This window comes from Schistocerca piceifrons, chromosome 5 (assembly GCF_021461385.2).
Source record: "Schistocerca piceifrons isolate TAMUIC-IGC-003096 chromosome 5, iqSchPice1.1, whole genome shotgun sequence".
NCBI lineage: Eukaryota > Metazoa > Arthropoda > Insecta > Orthoptera > Acrididae > Schistocerca > Schistocerca piceifrons.
Genome location: NC_060142.1, coordinates 427,916,647 through 427,943,978, shown reverse-complemented (window position 1 = coordinate 427,943,978; position 27,332 = coordinate 427,916,647). Strand labels below are relative to the sequence as shown.

General features: G+C 42.7%; 1 protein-coding gene across 1 annotated transcript in view; it reads right to left on the bottom strand.

Annotated features, from left to right (window-relative positions):
- LOC124799058 (histone-lysine N-methyltransferase 2D-like) overlaps positions 1 to 27,332 on the bottom strand; it is a 157,294-nt gene that overhangs the window by 8,159 nt on the left and 121,803 nt on the right. Inside the window, exons 6-8 of the mRNA XM_047262597.1 lie at positions 10,873 to 10,974; positions 10,705 to 10,833; positions 3,654 to 3,820 (exon numbers count right to left, since the gene is read on the bottom strand). Of these exons, the coding sequence (XP_047118553.1) occupies positions 3,654 to 3,820; positions 10,705 to 10,833; positions 10,873 to 10,974 (398 nt within the window). The remainder of the gene's footprint in view (positions 1 to 3,653; positions 3,821 to 10,704; positions 10,834 to 10,872; positions 10,975 to 27,332) is intronic.

Here is a 27,332-nt window from a genome sequence, read left to right as displayed (position 1 = left end):
AATGCACACTATTTTTGTAAAAATACTGTTTTTGTTCTGCAAGTTTTACAGTGTGTAAACAGAGAACCGACTCGTGGAGATAACATCTTGGACCTACTGATAACAAACAGACCCGAACTTTTCGAATCTGTATGTACAGAACAGGGAATCAGTGATCATAAGGCCGTTGCAGCATCCCTGAATATGGAAGTTAATAGGAATATAAAAAAAGGGAGGAAGGTTTATCTGTTTAGCAAGAGTAATAGAAGGCAGATTTCAGACTACCTAACAGATCAAAACGAAAATTTCTGTTCCGACACTGACAATGTTGAGTGTTTATGGAAAAAGTTCAAGGCAATCGTAAAATGCGTTTTAGACAGGTACGTGCCGAGTAAAACTGTGAGGGACGGGAAAAACCCACCGTGGTACAACAACAAAGTTAGGAAACTACTGCGAAAGCAAAGAGAGCTCCACTCCAAGTTTAAACGCAGCCAAAACCTCTCAGACAAACTGAAGCTAAACGATGTCAAAGTTAGCGTAAGGAGGGCTGTGCGTGAAGCGTTCATTGAATTCGAAAGTAAAATTCTATGTACCGACTTGACAGAAAATCCTAGGAAGTTCTGGTCTTACGTTAAATCAGTAAGTGGCTCGAAACAGCATATCCAGACACTACGGGATGATGATGGCATTGAAACAGAGGATGACACGCGTAAAGCTGAAATACTAAACACCTTTTTCCAAAGCTGTTTCACAGAGGAAGACCGCACTGCAGTTCCTTCTCTAAATCTTCGCACAAACGAAAAAATGGCTGACATCGAAATAAGTGTCCAAGGAATAGAAAAGCAACTGGAATCACTCAATAGAGGAAAGTCCACTGGACCTGACGAGATACCAATTCGATTCTACACAGAGTACGCGAAAGAACTTGCCCCCCTTCTAACAGCCGTGTACCGCAAGTCTCTAGAGGAACGGAGGGTTCCAAATGATTGGAAAAGAGCACAGATAGTCCCAGTCTTCAAGAAGGGTCGTCGAGCAGATGCGCAAAACTATAGACCTATATCTCTTACGTCGATCTCTTGTAGAATTTTAGAACATGTTTTTTGCTCGCGTATCATGTCATTTCTGGAAACCCAGAATCTACTATGTACGAATCAACATGGATTCCGGAAACAGCGATCGTGTGAGACCCAACTCGCCTTATTTGTTCATGAGACCCAGAAAATATTAGATACAGGCTCCCAGGTAGATGCTATTTTTCTTGACTTCCGGAAGGCGTTCGATACAGTTCCGCACTGTCGCCTGATAAACAAAGTAAGAGCCTACGGAATATCAGACCAGCTGTGTGGCTGGATTGAAGAGTTTTTAGCAAACAGAACACAGCATGTTGTTATCAATGGAGAGACGTCTACAGACGTTAAAGTAACCTCTGGCGTGCCACAGGGGAGTGTTATGGGACCATTGCTTTTCACAATATATATAAATGACTTAGTAGATAGTGTCGGAAGTTCCATGCGGCTTTTCGCGGATGATGCTGTAGTATACAGAGAAGTTGCTGCATTAGAAAATTGTAGCGAAATACAGGAAGATCTGCAGCGGATAGGCACTTGGTGCAGGGAGTGGCAACTGACCCTTAACATAGACAAATGTAATGTATTGCGAATACATAGAAAGAAGGATCCTTTATTGTATGATTATATGATAGCGGAACAAACACTGGTAGCAGTTACTTCTGTAAAATATCTGGGAGTATGCGTACGGAACGATTTGAAGTGGAATGATCATATAAAACTAATTGTTGGTAAGGCGGGTACCAGGTTGAGATTCATTGGGAGAGTGCTTAGAAAATGTAGTCTATCAACAAAGGAGGTGGCTTACAAAACACTCGTTCGACCTATACTTGAGTGTTGCTCATCAGTGTGGGATCCGTACCAGGTCAGGTTGACGGAGGAGATAGAGAAGATCCAAAGAAGAGCGGCGCGTTTCGTCACTGGGTTATTTGGTAACCGTGATAGCGTTACGGAGATGTTTAATAAACTCAAGTGGCAGACTCTGCAAGAGAGGCGCTCTGCATCGCGGTGTAGCTTGCTCGCCAGGTTTCGAGAGGGTGCGTTTCTGGATGAGGTATCGAATATATTGCTTCCCCCTACTTATACTTCCCGAGGAGATCACGAATGTAAAATTAGAGAGATTAGAGCGCGCACGGAGGCTTTCAGACAGTCGTTCTTCCCGCGAACCATACGCGACTGGAACAGGAAAGGGAGGTAATGACAGTGGCACGTAAAGTGCCCTCCGCCACACACCGTTGGGTGGCTTGCGGAGTATCAATGTAGATGTAGATGTAGATGTACACCCTTCCCGCCTGTTTTCAAACTTAGTTCAACCTGTTCCTGTGAGTGGCGCCATCACAGCATGTCTTCAAGATGGCTGCTACACTTGACGTTCGTCAGAAGCAACGTGCTGTCATAGAATTCCTGTGCTGTGAAAACGAGACAGTGGGAAACATCCACAAGAGGTTGAAAAAAATGTATGGAGATGCTGCTGTCGATCGCAGCACAGTTAGTCGGTGGACAAGCAGGTTACGTGATGAAAGCGGGCACGGCAATATTGAGGACTGTCCTCACAGCGGCAGGCCTCGTACTGCACACACTCCAGACAATGAGCAGAGAGTTAACGAATTGGTGACTGCTGACAGACGCATCACAGTGAACGAATGGTCACGCTACGTTCGGATAGAGGAAAGAAGTGATTGCAGAATACTGAAAGTGTTGGCGTTAAAAAAGGTTTGTGCCAGGTAGGTTCCCAGGATGTTGACAGTGGCTCACAAAGAAACAAGAAAAACGGTATGCAGCGAATGTTTGGAACAGTACGAGAATGGTGGAGATGAATTTCTTGGAAGAACTGTGACAGGTGATGAAACATGGCTCCATCATGTTTCACCAGAGACGAAGAGACTATTGATGGAGTGGAATCATGCAAATTCACCCAAGAAAAAAATTCGAAATCACACCTTCTGCTGGAAAATTTATGGCTACAGTGTTTTTCGATTCCGAAGGACTCTTGCTTGTGGACATCATGCCAAGTGGAACAACCAGAAATTCTGATGCATATGTGACGACACTGAAGAAACTTCAACCTCGACTGAGTTGTGTTCGACCACATCGGCAAAAGCAGGATGTTTTGCTGTTGCACGACAATGCACGGCCACGTGTCAGTCAAAAAACCATGTAAGCGATCACAAAACTCGGATGGACAACACTGAAACACCCGCCTTACAGTCCTGATCTGGCTCCATGTGACTATCATCTCTTTGGGAAACTGAAAGACACTCTTCGTGGAACAAGGTTTGAAGATGATGACTCCCTTGTGGACGCTGCCAAACAGTGGCTCCAACAGGTTGGTCCAGAATTTTACCGTGCGAGTATACAGGCGCTGGTTCCAAGATGGCGTAAGGCAGTTGAGAGGGATAGAAATTATGCGAAGAAATGAAAATATTATTCCTAAAGGATGCCTCTACACACTGTAAAACTTTCAGACATGTAGAATGAAAGATGGAATTTAAAAAAAAGAATAGTGTGTATTTATTTTGGAGTGACCCTCGTATGACGTAGTGAATTTGAGTAATCTTTGAAAGAGAGCCTGTAGAATGTGGCAGGTGAAATGGTGTGGGTACTCACGGCGGCGTGACGAGCAGCACGATGCTCTGCTTGGTGGAGGGCAGCTGCCTCTCGGCCGCCAGCCAGTCGTCGATGTTGTTGCGGTCGGCCACGGCCAGCACCTTGGCCAGCCTCGCGGGCAGCGATGGGGGGTCCTCGTCAGAGCGCGCGCTCGCCGCGCCCTCCTCCTGCAAACAGGGAACAGCGTCAACCGGCTGCACGGTAGCGGCAGCCACACCACCTGGACGAGACTCCGTGCCGGCAGCGTAGACCTACTGTCAGGTGCCCCACTATGACTGCGACTAATAACCAAAATACGATCACGCGGACAGATGCGATTAGCTAGAAGAAGTCTTAAGTAATAGAACCCGATCGTTATATCACGGCACAATAGGCCATTGTTAAACCCCCTCATAAGAGAGGTGACTGGAGAGACGTCAATAAGTACCTACCTTTATCAGTAAACTCTTCCGGGCTAAGTTGCCGTGGTCGATCTGTAGAACTTCTTCTCCCTGACGTTTCGTTCTCAACTACGGAGAACATCTTCCGAGGTGAGTCGACGACTGGCTGCTAGGAGCTGGGGCCGCCGCTTATATAGAGATCGTAGGGGGCGCCACCACACGTCACGTGAAACAAGCGTGCTAGCGAGGACGTCGCACTATTATACACGTATGTATAGAGAGGCAATTGAAATCCACAAACATCAATACAATTTTAATCGTAAAGAAGAAGGATTAAAATTGGATAAGATATGGCGGTCGACGTTGCATCAATCACGTGACAATCGATTGCCTGCAATCGAGAGAACAGACGATAGCCAGAGATAGCTGCACATCGACGCCACGTGACGTGTGGTGGCGTCCCCTACGATCTCTATATAAGCGGCGGCCCCAGCTCCTAGCAGCCAGTCGTCGACTCACCTCGGAAGATGTTCTCCGTAGTTGAGAACGAAACGTCAGGGAGAAGAAGTTCTACAGATCGACCACGGCAACTTAGCCCGGAAGAGTTTACTGATAAAGACGCCGGCCGTGAAAGCCTACATGGAATGAAGTACCTACATGTTCGCTAATGACATCATTCTCCAAAATATCTGAGAAGGCGATGTACTCTAAAACAGTATCTTACAATAATGTCCTTAGTAAATAGCAGTTTGGGTTTCATAAGAGCAATCACCTGAGAAGCATTACAAGCATTTTCTGTGACCTATCTAACACATTAGACTGTAGGAATCACAGTATCATCCAGTATAAACCGAGGCTTAACGGAAGTGATGATATAACCAAGCAGTGGATAATGCTAATGAAAAGAACGCTGGAAGCTGTATTTAGTAATTCAACCAATGTAAGCAGGAGAAATTCTTCTGAGCACACACTCACACACACACACACACACACACACACACACACACACACAGGCAGACAGACACAATATTTGAACAACAAAACCCAACTCATATGCCACGACACAATCAGCCACTGTTAAACTCCTGTATAAGAAAGGTGATACATGGTGGTTCAGCTGCCCCTGCCTATAGATTTTATGCAACCTGCAACGCCTTCAAAAACCATATTTGAAATTTTATTATTCTCTTGCTCTCTATGTGCAAACTATTAGTGCTACAGATAAAATTAACAGGACTTTTCATAGGAAATTTAATTTAGTTAGATTTTATACTGGGATATGCTTTTGCTGATTGCCAGTTTTCGTATTATTCAAGAAAAACCTGTTTAAAGTTCACTTTTGCACGTTATTTTTGAATAATTCGGAAACTATGGTCTCTGGCGAGAACTTATCATAGTACAGAATGTAACTACATTAAATTTCTTGCCGAAAGGTCCTGTTAATTTTTTTGTAGGACTATAAGTTTGCATGTAGTGAGCAAGAGAATATGAAAATCTAATGCTTGGTATTTGAAGTCGTTGTGGGTTGCAAACCCATAGGCAGAAGCAGCGAATATATATATATATATATATATATATATATATATATATTCGCTGCTTCTGCCTATATACATATTTATTGCCTTCCTCCGAGCATAGAGGAAGGCAATGGCAAACCACCTCCGCCTAAGACCTTGCCTAGTCGGCAGTGCAGGTCTCCTGCATCGTCCCCTACACTCCTCGGAGTATGGGACCTCACCACCACCGCCATAGATATGCTACCCATTCACAAGCTTTTCCTCTAAAAATGACTAATTATTTCGATTCAAAACCATACAAGAATTTCTCTATTGTATAGAAACTCTTGTTAAGGAGGAACATATTTAATCTGCATATTAAAACATTTCTACTACCCGTCAGATATTTTATTTTCATCAGTAGGTTGTCAGAGTTGCATAGCTTCATATTTCACACATTTATGTGCCAAAGTTAGTTACATTAAAGGGCAAATGCGGATAGTTTATCCTTCTAATCTTGTACTTGTGAATATCTCTGTTACTGTCAAACTCAGATGGATTGTTGATAACAAATTTCAGTGAATAAATGTATTGTGGGGCTGTGGATAGTATTCCCAGCTGGTCAGAGAAGTGTCTGCAAGCTTTAGAGAAGTGAACCACGCACATAATTTTAATTAGTTTCTTTTGTGCAGTGAATACTTTTTATCTGAGAGGAGAGTTACCCAAGAATGTTATCCTTCAAGATATCAGTGAATGAAAATATGCAAAATATTTTAATTAACTGTCTTCTGCATCCCCAAAATTGGGTATTATTCTTATGCCAAAAGTAGGCAAACCTAAACTTCTTGGCAAGTCTACTAAGTAGTTTTCCCCGTTTAAGATTTCATCAATATGGACACCTAAGGCACTGAATGAATTGCTTTTTTTCTTGTTTCTCTTCTTTTTAGTTTAAAGCTAGCACATTCATGCAAAACCATTCAGTAAATTTGAGAAAAAGATAAACTAGTATTCTCTCTGTTCATAGTTTTTTCATGGCTTCACAACAATGCTTGTATCATTTGCAAACAGGACTAATTCTGCCTTCTGATGCAAACAAAATGGCAGAGACTTGACAAAAGAAGGTGTTTCAGGGTTTTGCTTCAAACATCTAGGGGTGACAGAACAAGTCATGGGGAACAACTTTTGTCAGGGACAATATGCTCACTGATAACTCTCGGCAATGCTACATTTCTTTTTACTGAATTCGCCAGCATGTGATGACGAGGTTTCTCCGAACTATCAGTATCTACTAACTACGTGTGCTGCGTTTGCATACTAACTACTCCAGTAAACTGATAGAGTGATTTCCAACAAGAAAACCTCAAGAATGAGTGTCTTTAATTTGGAAAAAAGTATTTTAGAAGTAAATCAGGAACCCATCCTACCCCCTCTCATGCAGAGCAGATGGCTGGATTATTTAAGGAGCAGTCAAATGAAAAGCGACCATGCACCACTACGAGACCATGGGATGGTTATATTGAAAAGTGATCGCCACATGTTAATATATTTATTCCACTTGGAGACGAGATGAACAATTTCTGTTTCGTAGAACGCGGTTGCCTGTTGACAGATCCACAAACACAGCCACTCTTGCACTTCCTTGTCCGACTAAGACTGATGTCCACACACGTCTTTCTTCAGGTTGCCAAAGCTTTAAAAATCACACAGTGAAAGACTGGGGTTCTACAGAGGGTGTTGCAGTGTTTCCCAACCAAACTTCTGAAGAGTAGCCTTCGTCCGATTGACAGTATGGAGGCGGGCGTTATCGTGTATCTTACAGGAACTTGAGTGAATAGCTTTGGATTTCGTTGACGGTGGAGATGTGGGATATTTCCTCCGACTGCTTTGTCATTGAGCTCGAGGTGATGGCACCACGTAAGGCCATGATGACCTCCTTGTTTGACTGTAGGCACCCTCTGGTTGTCGAGTTCCTCGAGAATGGAACCACAATCAATGCATAGTGCTACGAAGACACTATCCAAAACTACGACGTGCCATAATATCTAAATGCTCAGGAATGGTGTCAGATGGAATCATCCTGTTGCTAACGCTCGTTCCTCAGTGCCAATCGGACGAAGGTTACACTTCAGCGATTTGTTTGCGAAATATTGCAACATCATCTGTTCACCCAGGATCTTTCAGTGTGCATGAAGAAAGACATGCACAGACGTTGGTTTTGGTAGCTGACCACGTTCTATGAAAGAGGAATTGATCATATTGTCTCCTTGTGGGATATATGTCTTAACATTTGTGGTGATAGTGCTGACGTAAGCTGCTGCCAGCACAACCATCGGCAAAAATGTAGCAAGAAGATCGATAGTAGGCCGGATGAAGCTCGCATATCAGGAGAGAGGCCAAAGACAGACTCACAAGCAACATGCCGCCAACGCCCTCTCGACCCCAAGTATTTAGATCGCCACCGCTGACTGGACGGCTCAGTCTCAGTCACTAGCTCAGTCTCAGTCACTACCTCAGCCACTCAGTCACTGGTGCACTAACTCACACTCTAAATTGGGATCTGTCAGTATGTTATGTTATGTGTGCCTCACTGCTTTTTTTTCTTTAACTAATTTGTGCCTGATTTTATTCTGAGAAGCTCAGTAATGTATGTAACTACCGTAAATGTAAATATGATTAAACAAAAAGCGCAGCTGGACAGCAAGAAACTCTTTAGCGCGCAGTCCCCACAACGATAGTATTAGAGAATCTTTGAGTATGGACTCTAAAAAAGAAGACAATTGATTTTATTTAAAAAAAAAGACTGTTAATCGGTATCTTGTGGAAAGAAGACGTGTTGCTAGGCCGTCGCCCAGAACGTGTTGTTACAGTTAATGAAAATTGATAAAACCGAGTAAAGTATGTGAAAGAGTTGCCACACGGTTAAGTATGCAAATTTTCTGGAAGTGAAGAATAGAAACATCTTATTTTTGGAAAAGGACTAAACTTCATTGTCGTTGCCGTCTATCAATCGACGGAATTGTAAGTGTACAAAGTTCACTAAAATTCAGGAAAAGAAATGCATTCTCTATAGTTTTCATTCAATAAGTAACAACCTCTCAAATTTCTTAATTACAGTAATTGGATTATGTTCTTGTACAATAGTATGGTGCTGAACTCCACTGACCAATTTTAATGTAGCAGGACGTGTAGTTTGAAGGAAGTTTGTGTGCCAAGCAATCTCCTTTTCTCACGGAAAGCACATTGCTGTTTGATCTTTCTTACTTACAACAGTGGTCCCGTAGGTACGAAAAGCTGCGAAAACTTGGGCTCAAAGCTATCCGCAATACGGCCAAATAACTAACAGAGGCGTATTTTAAACCTTAAAGAACAATAACTTCCTCCAAATTGCAATACGTCAACAACTGGTGCAGAAGCTGATCATTCAAGGAGACAGCAACCAAAATTCAGGTACCAGTTACGACTTAAAGCAAAAATCTCAATCAAAAATCAATCTCTCTCTCTCTCTCTCTCTCCAAACACATATATAATCATTGATATTATTATTATTATTATTAAAAAGTCATTTTTATAAGTACACTGCGACCAGATTAGTGTAAATAGCGGGACTTGTACTTCACCAGCAGTGAGGCTAACGTGAATTAATATTGAAGAGCTTGTACCCAACACATGGATGCTGTTAAAGTATCTGCTATCTGTTAAACTAAATAAAGAAGCCTGTTAATACACGTGTGCAGTTGTGTTGTAAAAAGAGGACACCGGCCACCGAACAACATCCTCTTCCTCGACTCCTATGGTACAACACTCTACCATGGCAACGAGGATACAACAGTGATTATTTTTGAATGCAACGATTCCAAGGCACCATTGTGGCAGGTGTTCTGTTTTCATTTGACTTGCCCTGATAGGTAACACACATCTCACACACAAGCTGCATGTCGCTGGAAAACGCTAGCGAGCATTTTGTCTCCAACAAAAGTCGTTCCCGTGTGGTCCATTACCCCTAGACGTTTAATACGAAGACTTTTCTCTCCAAGTGTCAGTACCACCCTGGTCTGCTCTCTTGTATCTTTTTCCCCATGGGTCCCACTTTCACAGCTCCTCTAACAAATTCATTTCTAATCCTGTCCTTCCTTGTTACCCTACACATCCACCTCAGCATCCTCATTTCCACCACTTCCATCTTCCTTTCCTGGGCTGCAGTGATTGGCAGAGACATGGTCATTTCTTGGCCTACTGCGATTGGCAGAGACATGGCCAATCACAGTTGCCCGGGGTAGGAAGATGGAAGTGGCGGAAACGAGGATGCTGAGGTGGATGTGTGGGGTAACAAGGAAGGACAGGATTAGAAATGAATTTGTTAGAGGAGTTGTGAAAGTCGGTTTAGCCGGCCGCAGTGGCCGAGCGGTTCTAGGCGCTACAGTCTGGAACCGCGCGACCGCTACGGTCGCCTCGGGCATGGATGTGTGTGATGTCCGTCCTTAGGTTAATTAGGTTTATGTAGTTCTAAGTTCTAGGGGACTGATGACCACAGCAGTTAAGTCCCATAGTGCTCAGAGCCATTTGAACCATTGAACCAAAGTGGGTTCAAAATGGTTCAAATGGCTCTGAGCACTATGGGACTTAACTTCTGAGGTCATCAGTCCCCTAGAACTGAGAACTACTTAAACCTAACTAACCTAAGGACATGACGCACCTCCAAGCCAGAGGCAGGATTCGAACCTGCGACCGTAGCGGTCGCGCGGCTCCAGACTGAAGGTGAAAGTGAGACCCATGGGGGAAAAGATACAAGAGAGCAGACTAAGGTGGTACAGACACTTACAGAGGAAAGGGGAAGAGTATATCGGAAACAGAGTTGAAGATATAAAGATTGAAGGAGCGAGAAGGAGAGGAAGACCATAGATGAGGTGGAAGGATAAGATATCCGGGGACCTAAGGGAGAAAGGATGGAAGAAGGAAGAGGAAATGGATAGAGTACTATGGAGGAGAAGGATCCAGAAGAGCAACGCCGACCCTACGTGACGTAGGACAAGGCGACGATAAAGAAAGAAAGAAGAAAGAAAGAACGTTTAATACGAAGACTTCGGAACTCCCCGTATTCCGAGATCAGATGTACGCCAAAGACGTAACTTTTCGCAGCCTGCTTGTGAAGCAGCGGCGGGGTGTTTCGTGGCTGACCTGGGACGGGCTCTCGAGCGGCGCGAGGATGACGACGCTGGTGATGTTGCGGCCGCGCAGCGCGTCGGGCACGGGGAAGGCGGCGCCCGCGACGCTGAGCGGCAGGTAGCGGCTGTAGCCGGCGGCGGCCTGCTGCAGCTGCGCCTCGGCGCCCGCCTCGCCCGCCACCACCACGGCGCGGTCCAGCGTCTCGCGCGCGTCCGCGGGCGCCGACAGGTGGGACTCCACCACGCGCCGGCCCTCTGCTGTGCCGGGCGTGTACCGCACCACCTGCCGAAACAACAGCACCGGCGTCACACTCGTGTTTCTCTCTCTCTCCGTACAGACGCTGCACAGTCGTTCATTCCGAGAAAATGACGTAGGGTAAGTTCGCTCAGGTCCGACCCCTTAAGAGAGAATTAGTTTTGGTTCTTTTTGTTATTCTCGAGTCAGAAACATACAAATTTACAGTAGCCATATATATATATATATATATATATATATATACAGGGTGAGTCACCTAACACTACCGCTGGATATATTTCGTAAACCACATCAAATACTGACGAAACGGTTCCACAGACCGAACGTGAGGAGAGGGACTAGTGTAATTGTTTAATACAAACCATAAAAAAATGCACGGAAGTATGTTTTTTAACACAAACCTAAGTTTTTTTAAATGGAACCACGTTAGTTTTGTTAGCACATCTGAACATATAAACAAATACGTAATCAGTGCCGTTTGTTGCATTGTAAAATGTTAATTACATCCGGAGATATTGTAACCTAAAGTTGACGCTTGAGTACCACTCCTCCGCTGTTCGATCGTGTGTATCGGAGAGCACCGAATTACGTAGGGATCCAAAGGGAACGGTGATGGACCTTAGGTACAGAAGAGACTGGAACAGCACATTACGTCCACATGCTAACACCTTTTTATTGGTCTTTTTCACTGACGCACATGTACATTACCATGAGGGGTGAGGTACATGTACACACGTGGTTTCCGTTTTCAATTACGGAATGGAATAGAGTGTGTCCCGACATGTCAGGCCAATAGATGTTCAATGTGGTGGCCATCATTTGCTGCACACAATTGCAATCTCTGGCGTAATGAATGTCGTACACGCCGCAGTACATCTGGTGTAATGTCGCCGCAGGCTGCCACAATACGTTGTTTCACATCCTCTGGGGTTGTAGGCACATTACGGTACACATTCTCCTTCAACGTACCCCACAGAAAGAAGTCCAGAGGTGTAAGATCAGGAGAACGGGCTGGCCAATTTATGCGTCCTCCACGTCCTATGAAACGCCCGTCGACCATTCTGTCAAGGGTCAGCCTAGTGTTAATTGCGGAATGTGCAGGTGCACCATCATGCTGATACCACATACGTCGACGCGTTTCCAGTGGGACATTTTCGAGCAACGTTAGCAGATCATTGTGTAGAACCGCGATGTATGTTGCAGCTGTTTGGGCCCCTGCAATGAAGTGAGGACCAATGAGGTGGTCGCCAATGATTCCGCACCATATATTTACAGTCCACGGTCGCTGTCGCTCTACCTGTCTGAGCCAGCGAGGATTGTCCACGGACCAGTAATGAATGTTCCGTAGATTCACTGCCCCATGGTTTGTGAAACCCGCTTCATCGGTAAACAGGTAGAACTGCAACGCATTCTCTGTTAATGTCCATTGACAGAATTGCACTCGATGATTAAAGTCATCACCATGTAATTGCTGATGTAGCGACACATGAAACGGGTGTAAGCGGTGACGATGCAGTATGCGCATGACACTACTTTGACTCAGTCCACCGGCTCTCGCAATGTCCCGTGTACTCATGTGTGGGTTCATGGCAACAGCATCTAACACACCAACTGCACCCGCTTCTCCTGTGACGGGCCTGTTACGGACCCGTTTGCGTGCTGTTGCATACAGTTGGCGGTAGATGTTTTGCAATGTGCGGCACGTTGGATGCTCTCTGTCCGGGTACCGTTCTGCATACACCCTGCAGGCGTCAGCTGCATTTCGTCGACACTCGCCATAGATGAGTATTATCTCCGCCTTTTCAGAGTTCGAATGCACCATGGTCACAGTTCCTACAACACTGCACTATCACAGACGTCTGGTAACACGGTGTACTACAGTTGGTCTGCGTGCGGAGACGAATGCAGAATAACAATAGCAGCAAGCGCTACATGCGGACACTGCGACAGCTAGACCAAACCACAACAGTGCACTACAGCCACACACGTAAACACGGTCGTCATCGTAAACATGTCCCTGCAGATGCTGCTCGCCGACCGTGGCCCGTGTTTGTTACAACACGCAACTGAACGTCGTAGGTTTCAAGCGTCAACTTTAGGTTACAATATCTCCGGATGTAATTAACATTTTACAATGCAACAAGCGGCACTGATTACGTATTTGTTTATATGTTCAGATGTGCTAACGAAACTAACGTGGTTCCATTTAAAGAAAACGTAGGTTTGTGTTAAAAAACATACTTCCGTGCATTTTTGTATAGTTTGTATTGAACAATTTCACTAGCCCCTCTCCTCAAGTTAGGTCTGTGGAATCGATTCGACAGTATTTGATGTGGTTTATGAAATATATCCAGCGGTAACGTTAGGTGACTCACCCTGTATATACAGGGTGTTACAAAAAGGTACGGCCAAACTTTCAGGAAACATTCCTCACACACAAATAAAGAAAAGATGTTATGTGGACATGTGTCCGGAAACGCTTAATTTCCATGTTAGAGCTCATTTTAGTTTCGTCAGTATGTACTGTACTTCCTCGATTCACCGCCAGTTGGCCCTATTGAAGGAAGGTAATGTTGACTTCGGTGCTTGTGTTGACATGCGACTCATTGCTCTACAGTTCTAGCATCAAGCACATCAGTACGTAGCATCAACAGGTTAGTGTTCATCACGAACGTGGTTTTGCAGTCAGTGCAATGTTTACAAATGTGGAGTTGGCAGATGCCCATTTGATGTATGGATTATCACGGGGCAATAGCCGTGGCGCGGTACGTTTGTATCGAGACAGATTTCCAGAACGAAGGTGTCCCGACAGGGAGACCTTCGAAGCAATTGATCGGCGTCTTAGGGAGCACGAAACATTCCAGCCTATGACTCGCTACTGGGGAAGACCTACAACGACGAGGACACCTGCAATGGACGAGGCAATTCTTCGTGCAGTTGACGATAACCCTAATGTCAGCGTCAGAGAAGTTGCTGCTGTACAAGGTAACGTTGACCACGTCACTGTATGAAGAATGCTACGGGAGAACCAGTTATTTCCGTACCATGTACAGCGTGTGCAGGCACTATCAGCAGCTGATTGGCCTCCACGGGTACACTTCTGCGAATGGTTCATCCGACAATGTGTCAATCCTCATTTCAGTGCAAATGTTCTCTTTACGGGTGAGGCTTCATTCCAACGTGATCAAATTGTAAATTTTCGCAATCAACATGTGTTGGCTGACGAGAATCCGCACGCAATTGTGCAATCACGTCATCAACACAGATTTTCTGTGAAGGTTTGGGCAGGCATTGTTGGTGATGTCTTAATTGGGCCCCATGTTCTTCCACCTACGATCAATGGAGCACGTTATCATGATTTCATACGGGATACTCTACCTGTGCTGCTAGAACATGTGCCTTTACAAGTACGACACAACATGTGGTTCGTGCACGATTGAGCTCCTTCACATTTCAGTCGAAGTGTTCGTACGCTTCTCAACAACATATTCGGTGACCGATGGATTGGTAGAGGCGGACCAATTCCATGGCCTCCACGCTCTCCTGACCTCAACCCTCTTGAATTTCATTTATGGGGGCATTTGAAAGCTCTTGTCTACGAACCCCGGTACCAAATGTAGAAACTCTTCGTGCTCGTATTGTGGACGGCTGTGATACAATACGCCATACCCCAGGGCTGCATCAGCGCATCAGGGATTCCATGCGACGGAGGGTGGATGCATGTATCCTCGCTAACGGAGGACATTTTGAACATTTCCTGTAACAAAGTGTTTGAAGTCACGCTGGTACGTTCTGTTGCTGTGTGTTTCCATTCCATGATTAATGTGATTTGAAGAGAAGTAGTAAAATGAGCTCTAACATGGAAAGTAAGCGTATCCGGACACATGTCCACCTAACATATTTTCTTTCTTTGTGTGTGAGGAATGTTTCCTGAAAGTTTGGCCGTACCTTTTTGTAACACCCTATATATATTACACGTGCCCAGTACTTTGCAACCTCCAAGTCGCTTGGAGTGGCTTGCAGATCAATCTTCGTGCAGGACGCAGGGCACAAAAGGCACTGGAGAATGTGGCTTGTGGTTTCTTCTTGTCCACAATCACAGGACGTATCTTCTGTTATGAAGCCCCATCTCTTCAGGATGTCTCTGGATCGTCCAACTCCTGATCATAATCTGTTTAAAGATTTCCACTCGAGCCACCTCTCGTTGTGTCCAGGTGGTAGTTATTCAGCTTCTGGCGTGTGCAGGTAGCGTAATTTACACTGAAGCGCCAAATAACTGGTATAGGCATGCATACTCAAATACAGAGATACGTAAACAGGCAGAATACTGCGCTGAGGTCGGCAGCGCCTATATAAGACAACAAGTGCCTGGTGCACTTGTTAGATCGATTACTGCTGCTGCAATGGCAGGTTCTCAATATTTAAATGAGCTTGAACGTGGTGTCACAGTCGGCGCGCGAGCCATGGGACAGAATCTCCGAGGCAGAGATAAAGTGCGGATTTTCCCGTACGACCATTTCACGAGTGTACCGTGAATATCAGGAATCCGGTAAATCATCAAATCTATGACATCGCTGCGGCCGGAAAAAGATCCAGCAAGAACGGGACCAGCGACTCCTGAGAGAATCGCTCAACGTGACAGAAGTGCAACTCTTCTGCAATGTGCTGCAGATTTCAATGCTGGGTTATCAACAAGCCTTAGCGTGCGAACCATTCAAACAAAACATCGTCGATGTGGGCTTTCGGAGCCGAAGGCCCACTCGTGTACTCTTGATGACTGCACGACACAAAGCTTTACGCCTCACCTGGGCCCGTCAACACCGACATTGGACTGTTTATGACTGGAAACATGTTGCCTGGTCGGACGAGTCTCGTTTCAAATTGTATCGAGCGGATGGGCGTATACGGTTATGGAGACAACCTCACGAATCCATGGACCCTTCATGTCAACAAGGAACTGTTCAAGATGGTGGAGGCTCTGTAATGGTGTGCGGCGTGTGTACTTGGAATGATATGGAACCCATGACACGTCTAAATACGATTCTGACAGGCGCGACATACGTAAGCATCCTGTCTGGTCGCCTGCATCCATTCATGTTCATCGTGCATTTCTACGGACTTGGGTAATTCCAGGAGGACACTGCGACAACCCAAACGTCCAGAATTGCTACACAGTGTCTCCAGGAACACTCTTCTGAGTTTAAACTTCCACTGGCCACAAAACTCCCCAGACTTGAAAACTATTGAGCATATATGGGATGCCTTGCAACGTGCTGTTCAGAAGAGATATCCAACCCCTCGTACTATTACGGATCTATGGACAGCACTGCGGGATTCATGGCGTGAATTCCGTCCAGCACTACTTCAGACTTATCCGAGTCCATGCCAGGTCGGGTTGCGGCACTTCTGCCTGATCACGGGGGCCCTACACGATATCAGCCTAGTGTACCAGTTTCTTTGGCTCTTGAGTGTAAATAACACAACTTGCTTTGCGTACACTGGATCTTTATTTTTTAAGCTATAAATTAAAAACTCTTTCCTCAAAACCAGTTTTCAACCTTTTACACTGGATCTTTATTTTTTAAGCTATAAATTAAAAACTCGTTCCTCAAAACCAGTTTTCAACCTTTTTCAGATCTATACCCTCGGTACAGTGAAGGCGCCAAGTTTCCTAATCCGAACCCCCTATAGCCTAAGCCGCACTTAGGATGCGAAGTCAGCGACGACGTAATAAATCCATAGAATAATGCAACAAAACATCACAATAACAAATTAAAAACTGTAAACGTTAGCTTACTTCCACAGCTAGACGTAATGAAATTACACAAAATAAACAAAATATAAATTCTCAACAAATTAAGTTCCTTAAATTTGCATATCTTAAACTGACTGATTTGAACATAGATTTCACTGAAAGATCTCTTAATTTTGCTTTTCACACCTAGCGCGTATGTCACATATCCAAACTTTACATTTCGTACACTGAATCATGTCATCTCAATCTTCCTTACATAGCTGACGTAACTACTCTGTCCTTCATTTTTTCATTCCTTTTAAAGTCTTCATCTATCTGTCTCTTTTTTACAGGTCAGTGCAAAGAATATGTTTTTTTATTTGCCCTTTCTGTGGATTCTATTTCATTTCTGCAAGGACTTGATGTTAATTCCATTGCTGGCTCCGGTCGTTTCGCATTTTTCTTGATTACTGTTGTTATATACGGGATGGGACGTAAAGTGTTCAACTAAGACTTTATTTATTGGCTGTTCATTTCGGCAACTGATGCAGTATTATTTTCGGATCCATATTCTTGAGACATTGTAGAAAGTCCACACTGATCATATTGCAACATTAGGAGGCCTACCAGATTCTCTCATTGTCGCTTCAGTTTCACCGGCCGATTCTTGATATGATTGATCAATAATATGTACATAATAGCTACAAAGTCCTCTTCTTTCGCGACATTTCGATCACATGGCCACAGACCTTCTGCCTGAAAACTGCTTAGTTCTGTGTCCATGCAAACTGTTCTGAAGTATGCATTCGTCAGGGGTTCTGCAATGTTAGTTTGTTTTATGACATTCCATGGTGTGAAGGTAGCCAAGGAGATGCCACTTCACTGTAGCTGGTTTTAATTATTTTAAAGAATGATCTGTCCAAAGGTTGTAGACGATGACTCGTTTGAACAGGAAATGACACCATGATTATACCACAACCATGAGCCAGCTGAAATGTCTCTAAATTTTTGGTGTGTTTACTATGATCATCCAGTACAAGCAAAATTGGTTTCTGATCATTTTTTCTACTTTTGGACGTTATATGAAATGTTCAAGTCACCGGACAAACAGTTCTGATGTTATCCATCCATTTGTCAAGCAGCCAAATGCTGTATTTGGTGGAGCTCCCCTTTATAGCACCTCATTCATTTTGCTGCACTTAAATATTAACATTGGAGGTATGAATTCGTCTGCTACATTCATTACACGTACGTATGTCATTATAAGACTTCTTTCTCCACTTGTGATTGCGTCCATCTGTTGTTTGCTTTTCGGGCAACTTCTTTACACGGTTTGTGAACTGTGGATTGTGGGTTTTCATCCATGTTATGTATTTGGTCAGCAGTAAACTTACGTTCATCTGGTATTTCCTCATATTTATCAAAAAACTTACTACCACAATCTTTTTCAACCCCCCCCCCCCCCCTTCGTGGTATCGATATTGTTTCAGGAACTCGAAAGGACGAAGTGGGATGAGTTTTCAGAAACCTGTAATACCATTTTTTACCTGCCATCTTTCGTTCTTTATTGAAGCGATGCGCTAGATGACATTTCTGGGGAAATTGGTAGGCAAATGTCCTTAATTGAGTAATAGTTACTCTGGAAAAGTAGACTCTTAAATTAACTATATGCTGTGCTAATACATCTTCTCTTTCTGCTGTCATATCATTAGGTCTTCCAATTTTTTATGTTTTATTTAAACCCTTCAAATGCAGTGCAGGCTTTAGTATATTATATCTTCTACACGTTTCCTTAAAACCAATTTCACCATTCTGATTTTTCAGTAAAGCTTCGTCCATATCCTCCTGCTTCCACTTATTATTCGCTCTCTTCGCCATATTAATCAGCTGAAACAAATAATTTTTGATTGCTATGTAATTTGCATCAACGCCTAAGTCGTATTGGTACGATTAACGAATTCACCACAGTTACGACTTAGGCAATGAGACCTCTACCGTTTCAAACCAGAACTACAGACATAACCTCAAAGTTTTCTACCGTTTGATTATGCTTTAATGAATGGCAGAGTACTACGAAAATAGACATGATATAAAACTATCACGACATTATTTCCGGAAATTACTTACGAATGAATGAGACGGTGTAACAAAAACAGTCAAACTTATTTGTTAATTGTTCGTCTGTCAGGATACCAGCGGTCCTTTTACTTGTTTTTAAGTCTTACACCACTGTTTAGTTCAGTTTTATACAACTTGATGTCGCATTTTATAAAAGTGGGATCAGATATTACTGGAATACGACTTAGGATGTGGTACGACTAATACAACCTTACCCTACATAGAGTTCACGCAAGATAACGTCGCACCAGTGTTCAAAAGCATTCTAGTCGTGAGCATTCAACTATTCCGAAGAGGCGACAGCCTCAGCTAATTGTCACCTGCCGAGCTGCAGACCTCGATCGCTGCCATTTCTATCTCATTACTTTATAGCATGGCAGAACAGTCCTTGACCGACCCAGATAGCTGAGAGCATTGAAATGCTGCTTCCAACATTTGGGGAGGCAAACCTGCTCGGGACGCATCTGCCTCGCGGATTAACAACGAGGGATGGTGAGTTGGCTAGCCTGGATATGGTTTTCAGATAGTTTCCCTCATACAACTAGGTACCTGTGCTGTGCCACAGATCCACACAACGAAAATATTCTCACACTTACACAAGCGATTTACTCTGGGTGCATACAGATGGGGTACACGAATTTGGTCCCAGGGAGAGTGGTGGCGTTAGGAGGGGCATGTGGCCACCAACTGCCACAAACTGTGCAATTTCAACCCGTTAGAGATACAAGAAAAGGCGAGAAAGGCAGCAATACAGTCTTCACAAACCTTAGTTGCAGGGAAGGTTTCCTCATAATCTGGCCCAAGAATCTGCCACTGTGGCCGAGGTCGCTAACACACACTTCTGTGGTGGCACTTGATCCAGGGGTAAGTCGGTTCAAATACTGGTGGTGGAAAAAGTTGTCACTGCGACCATTTGGCTGGTAAGGGAGGAGAGGTAGTAGTGTGAACTTCCTGGTCACCAGACTTTGTACTAATGTCCTGGTTTAAATATGAAACCTGTCTATAGTGTCTCATGAGGTGAGGACATGTGACACAGTTAATGGTGATTCGTCTGTCAGATGGGGACATTAAGCGTGGCTATCCCTTTAGCATTATTCGCAAGGAGTAGGCTACGTGGTGGCACTGGGTTCACCCTTTCCCTTCTCTCACCATCATTGTCATCATCATTATACAACAGAAATACTGTAGTACACACACACACACACACACACACACACACATACACACACACACACACACACACACACATACATACATACACAGTACATGCACGTAGTATTACAAGTATTATAATGAGCATGTTGCAAAAAAAGAAAAAAAAAAGAAAAAAAGAAAATAAAATCAGGCACAAGTGATTATATGCAAGGTCATCTAATTTTTGTTGTAAGAGGAAACGAGGAAGCAAAAATTGCTTGAGAGGGTTGCAGGGACCACTAGCAATTCTAGTTGCACTATAAAGAGAAGTAGCCTGTTCTCTGCAGCTTCGACTGTGTATGCATTTGACACATATGTTTAATGCACCTCCTTCTCACCCTACCTGTATCCACCTCTTCCTTCCTGTGTCTGTCCTCCTCATTCTCCCAACTCCACCTATCTCTGCCTCCTAACTCTCTCTGTCCATTTCCTCCTCCCCCTCACTCTGTACAGTCATCCTCTATCTATCTCAACCTGTCCCAAGCCATACGCATCAGTACATGTAGCTCTTGCAATACAGCAAAGCAGTAAGTCAGTAAAGCAGGCTGATGTTACACCTTCAACACACCAGACATAAAGGGCACGTTACACATCAGGGGATTGACCTTCATTTGTTTGCTCCTGAAGTGCAGGCTGCCATGCAAAGCAGGCTGATACTACTACAACACAAGACATTTGCCATGGATGGCAGCCTGCATGTTGGCGACCGGAAAAACCAGTTCTTGTCCCTGACATGTAGGCTGCCTTGTAAAGCAGCTTGATGCTGTTCCCACATAGCGTACCTATCATGCCGGCCAGCCTATGTGCCAGGGGCTGGAATATAAATATTTTACTTAATAATTCAGTCAACATGCACATTGCGAAAGAAGTTGAAAGAGAATAGATTATCCAGGCGTTTAAGCGGATGAAGGTAGGAAAAGCGGACGGGCCTGATGAGATCCTACCAGAATTCTTGAAGGAACTAGGAACATTGGGAAGAAGGTGGTTGGCCAAACTCTGCGCAGAATGCATCAGAACAGTCACAATCCCTAAGGTCTGGAAAGAAGCAGAAGTCATACTGGTGCTAAAACCCAAAGAATTTCAGACTAATATCCTGCTGTGAACCTCCTACAAACTATTTTAGAGAATATTACTGACTAGTTTAACTGTATACATCGAAGTCAACCTTCCTACATACCAAGTGAGTGTTAGAGCAGGTAGAAATTGTTGCGATCAAGTGCTGTCCCTCATAATCTGTACTGAGAAAAGCTTTTAAAACAAGACGAAAACCGGTATGATCGTAGCTCTTACATCAGCTTACGATACAGTATGGACTGAGGGGCTATTGCGTAGGCTAATTAGAATCATAAGATGCAGACTATCTTACACCTTAGTCAAAAACTTGTTAACAGACAAGAAAACCAAGATTTCCCTTAACGGCTTGAACAGCAAGACCATGGTTCTCAATAACGGCCTGCCACAGGGTTCGGCACTAGCACCCATTCTCTTCAAACTATATATTGACGTCATGCCAGACACAAATGACAACTTGGCCATCCAATATCAATGTAAAAATTTTAATGACCTCGACAAAATATTGAATGCAGACCTGGAAGTACTGAAAACCTACTGCCTCAATTAGCATCTACATCCAATCCGCTGACCAGCACCATAACGCATCTTAACAATAGAGATACAAACAGAATACTACAACTCTCTATTAATGGCCAGCACATCAGGCTTGAGGATAAGCCTAAATACTTGGGAGTGAAATTAGATCGCATTCTAACGTATAGCTCATCTCTAGAAGATAGAAAACAGAAGCTAAAATCCCGTAATGCTATCCTGTCGAAATTGTCTGGAACGGCAAGGGGTTGTGGATTAGATTAGATTAGATTTACTTTCATTCCAATTGATCCGTAGTGAGGAGGTCCTCCAGGATGTGGAACATGTCAGAAAAACAACAATACATGACAAATATTTACAACTAAAACAAATAAGCTAATGTACCATTCCACAGGTCCCAAGTGGAATGATCGTCATTTTTTAATGAACACTAAGAGTCATTTTACAAATACTATTGCACTGAATTTAAAATAAAAAAGTTTTTTATTTATTTATAAGGTAAGAAACATGTAATACAACTACTGTAATACTTATTTACAATGAACACATTACTGCACTGAAATGGTGCAGAAGTTAGATTATACTTACACACACACAAGCACACACAAGCACACACACACACACACACACACACACACACACACACACACACACACACACACACACACACACACACACAAATTTTCAGTGAACACATTACTGCACTGAAATTGTGCAGAAGTTATGTTGTACTTATATACAAATCAGTTGGTTTTCCTAAGAAATTCATCAATGGAGTAGAAGGAGTTGGCCACCAATAAATCCTTTAGGCTTCTCTTAAACTGAATTTCATTGGTTGTTAAGCTTTTTATGGCTGCTGGCAAGTTATTGAAAATGTGTGTTCCTGAATAATGCACACCTTTTTGTACAAGACTAAGTGACTTTAAATCCTTGTGAAGATTATTCTTATTTCTAGTATTGATTCCATGAATTGAGCTGTTGGTTTGAAAAAGTGATATATTTTTAATGACAAATTTCATTAAGGAATAAATATATTGGGAAGCTGTAGTTAGTATCCCTAGTTCCCTAAACAGGCTTCTGCAGGATGTTCTTGAGTTCACACCACACATAATTCTTACTGCACGTTTTTGTGCCCGGAAAACTTTAGCTTGGCTTGATGAATTACCCCAGAAAATAATCCCATATGACATTATGGAATGAAAGTAAGCATAGTATGCCAGCTTTTTCATTTTTATATCCCCTATGTCTGACAAAATTCGCATTGCAAACAGAGATTTGTTAAGACGCTTCAGCAGTTCTGTGGTGTGCTCCTCCCAGTTGAATTTATTATCAAGCTGTAATCCCAAGAATTTAACACCGTCCACTTCTTCTATCTTCTTGTCATCATATGTTAGACATATACTCTTGGGACACCCCTTACAAGTTCTGAACTGCATGTAGTGTGTTTTTTCAAAGTTTAGTGACAAAGAATTGGCTAGGAACCAGTGATTAATGTCCACAAATATTTTATTGGCTGATCTTTCTAAGACTTCACTTGATTTGCTATTTATTGCAATGTTTGTATCATCAGCAAACAAAACAAACTTGGCATCTGGTAATGTTACTGATGAAAGGTCATTGATATACACAAGAAAAAGTAAGGGCCCCAAAATGGAACCTTGTGGGACCCCACATGTAATTAGTTCCCAGTTGGATGATGCCTGATAGCTTGATACATGTCTCTTTCCTAATAACACCCTTTGTTTCCTGCCAGAGATATAAGATTTGAACCATTTTGCAGCATTTCCTGTTACACTATAATATTCTAGTTTACTTAAAAGGATATTGTGATTTACACAGTCAAATGCCTTTGACAGATCACAAAATATACCAGTTGCCTGCAATTTTTTGTCTAATGAATTAAGTACATTTTCACTGTAAGTGTAGATAGCCTTCTCAATATCAGAACCTTTTAGAAATCCAAACTGTGACTTTGACAGTATGTTATTTGAGATAAGATGGTTATAAAGACGACTGTACATTACTTTTTCGAAAATTTTTGAGAATGCTGGCAACAGTGAAATTGGACGGAAATTTGATGCTATTTCTTTATCTCCCTTCTTAAACAGTGGCTTAACTTCAGCATATTTCAGCCATTCGGGAAATATTCCACTGATAAACGACTGGTTACACAGATAGCTTAATATGTTACTTAGCTCAGAATCACATTCTTTAATTAACTTTGTTGATATTTCATCATACCCACTAGATGTTTTTGATTTTAAAGATTTTATGATGGACGTTATTTCTGTTGGGGTAGTGAGGGTCAAATTCATATTATGGAAGTTACTTGAAATGTCTGGTCTAAGGTAATCCATAGCAGCATCTACCGAACCTGACAACCCCATCTTTTCAGTAACAGTTATAAAATGTTTGTTAAAAAGTTCTGCAACACTATACACATCTGTCACCAATGCATCATTTACTCTTAATGCTATTTGTTCCTCTTCATGTCTGGTTCTACCGGTCTCCTCCTTCACTATATCCCATATTGTCTTTATTTTGTTATCTGATATGACTATCTTTTCCTTGTAATATATTTGCTTTGACATCCGTATTACAGTCTTTAATATTTTGCAGTATTTCTTATAATGTGCTATAGCATCAACATTGGAAATGTTTCGGATTGACAGATACAGTTTTCTTTTTGTTTTACAAGATACCCCTATTCCTCGAGTAATCCATGGCTTCTTTGTAGACATTGCTCTAACCTTGGTAAGTTTTGGGGGAAAGCAGTGTTCAAATAAGGTAAGCACTTTATTAGCAAAAATGTTATATTTTTCATTCATGCCATGAGCACTGTAAACATCAGTCCAGTGAATGTCTCTGAGGAGTGTCCTAAAATAATCAATTTTTGGCTTACTGATTACCCTCTTGAGCTCAGATTTAACAGATTTTATATCCTGTTCAGTATTAACATTTAACAGAAGGAACTGCATGTCATGGTCTGAGAGGCCATTGACTATTGGTTTTGTAATATAATTTTGTTCATTTGACTTTTCTATAAAGATATTATCAAAGGCTGTTTGTGAGCAAGTGGTTATCCTAGTGGGGAACTTTACTGTGGGAATTAAGTTGAATGATAGTGTTACTAACTCAAATAGGTTCTTATTGGGAGAGTCTTTAAGGAAATCTACATTGAAATCACCAGCAACCACTATTTCTTTGTTTTTGGTTGTTAAATGGGCCAGTACAGCTTCAAGGTGGTTTACAAACAGATTAAAGTTACCTGCAGGTGCTCGATATACACTTAATATTATGAAAGATTTTTTGTGAAAATCTAATTCTGTTGCACATGCTTCCATATGCTGTTCTAGGCAAAATTTATGAATGTCTATGTTCTTAAATTTATGACAGTTCCTGATGAATGTGGCAACTCCTCCTTTCTCCATTTCTGATCTACAAAAGTGAGATGCTAACCTAAACCCTGTAACACTTAAAAGTTCTATACCAGTGGTCACATGATGTTCAGAGAGGCAGATTATGTCAGCTGGGTTTGAAGACTCTAATTCATCTATGCAGATAGTTAATTCATTAATTTTATTTCTCAGTCCTCGAATATTTTGATGCAATAAAGATAGCTGACATTTCACATTGACTGACTTAAAATTGGGTGGAGTTAAAATATCTGCTGACAGTTGAAAATTCTTAACCAATGGCTGTTTATGTTGATGTAATAAGCTGGAATTATGTTTTTTGATTTCTTTCTCAAACTGAAGGTTTGTCTCAGTTCTAACTTCTCTTAAAATTTGTTTTCTTTCTGTCCTCCCTACCCTAAAAAAGGGTCTTTTCTGAATCCTATAACCACTGGTATTTTACCACTCATGACAGTGCCTCCCCCCTTTAACTTTCTTGCTATTTCCCCAGCCAATTTACCCTTCCCCTTCCTGTTGAGGTGAAGGCCATGCCTAGTATAATCCCACCTACTGATAGAATCAACATGAACCACACCAATGTGTGACCCCGCACCCGACATGAGCAGCCGTTCCAGCTCCAAATTAACTCTCTTGACAGAAGAGTTCAAATGAGGTCGGTCATGGCGCCCAAGAACAGATACAAACTCAACACTGGTATGCCTCGATGCTGATGCAATCTTCGCCAGGTCACACTCTATGCTGTACCCAGGATCTCTGTCAATACTGTTACCTGCCCCACCCACTATAACCACGGTGTCTTCCTTAGTGAAATCTTTGCAAAGTGATCCTAAATCCTCTGTCACCTGCTCCAGACCAGCACTAGGTTTAAAAAAATTGGTGACCTGGTATTCTGATCCTAGTTCATCCTGCAAGAGTTGGCCAACACCTCTTCCATGGGAACTACCTAACAACAACACTTTCTTTCTCTTTACTGATTTCCCTACATTCTTACTTTTCAATTTGCTGCTGAAAGTTTGTTGTGCCCTGTCTACACCTGTAACTGCTTGAGGCTCACCAGCTTCTAACTGAAGCAACAGGTCAAATCTATTTTCCACATTCACCATAAAGCTGTCAGACAAAGTTCTAGGCCTGTTCCTCCTGTTGCCTGTTGCCACTTCCCACCTCTCTTTACCCTTCTCCCTCCTTAACCTGTCAAGATCTCCCCTGGCCTTGTCTAACTCAGCCTGAAGGGCAGCAATTTTCCCCTCCTGTTCCAGTATCTTCCTATCTCTACTACAAATCCTACAAAACCACTGATGAGTCTCATTTACTTCCCCTATTCCCACGCCACTACAGTCACCCACATGGAAAAAACTACAGCACCCAAAACACCAAAGCCCCGACGTAACAATTCTACGGCAAGTCAAGCACTTTTCACTCATGATAAACGTAATAATTTATTAAGAATAAGTCAGTTAAATTACAGATAAACACGAAAATATGGTTACACAAATTTGGCCTATACGCAACTGTGTGTAAACAAAAACAAAAGTGCAAAGTTTCTGAAACAACAAGTTAAACTTTACGCTACTTTCCGGAAATGCTAGTTAAATAATGAAGAGGTACGCTAAGTTAAATTGCTGGAGAGAGCAAGGAACAACTAAACGAAATTCTATAGATTTGCTGCAGCAGAACGTAAACAGAAAATACGACTGTACGGTCTTTTCGCGTTTTCTGCTATATTACGTAAAGAGAAATGAAACCTTTAATGGTACACTTAAACGGCACACTAATACACTTATTTACCACGTAATCAGTACTAATCTATGTGTTTTATAATCTAAAATAACTTATCTTTACGAGAACACCAAACCTCGCACTAGTCGCTTGGCTGCAGGGCTGCCAACCTAGCGAGCATACTGAGGACTTCAGCACTAGCCTTTGGCTACAGTGCTGCTGAATACTGTTTGCCAGTCTGGGTGAGAAGTGCTCACATAGAGGAGGACTTCCAACTGAAGGAGACAGTCTGGATAATCTCTGGAACACTCAGGGCTACACAATATGACGGCTGTCCGTCCTAGCAATCACAGAGCCCCCTGAAATTAGGTGATCTCAGTTAGTCACAAGATTATACCGAAAAATCATAGACGACCCAGAACTCCTCTACACCAAGACCTAGCAAAGCTCAATAGCCTTAAATTCAGGTCGCCTTTACGGAAAACTGGGAATAACTGCAAGGCTTCGACTCGAAGACAGCTTAGAAAGAACTATGAGCTTTAAGCAGGCATAACTTAGTGGAGGAACCCGAACAAGCAGATCGACGGATTCAATCTCCCGAG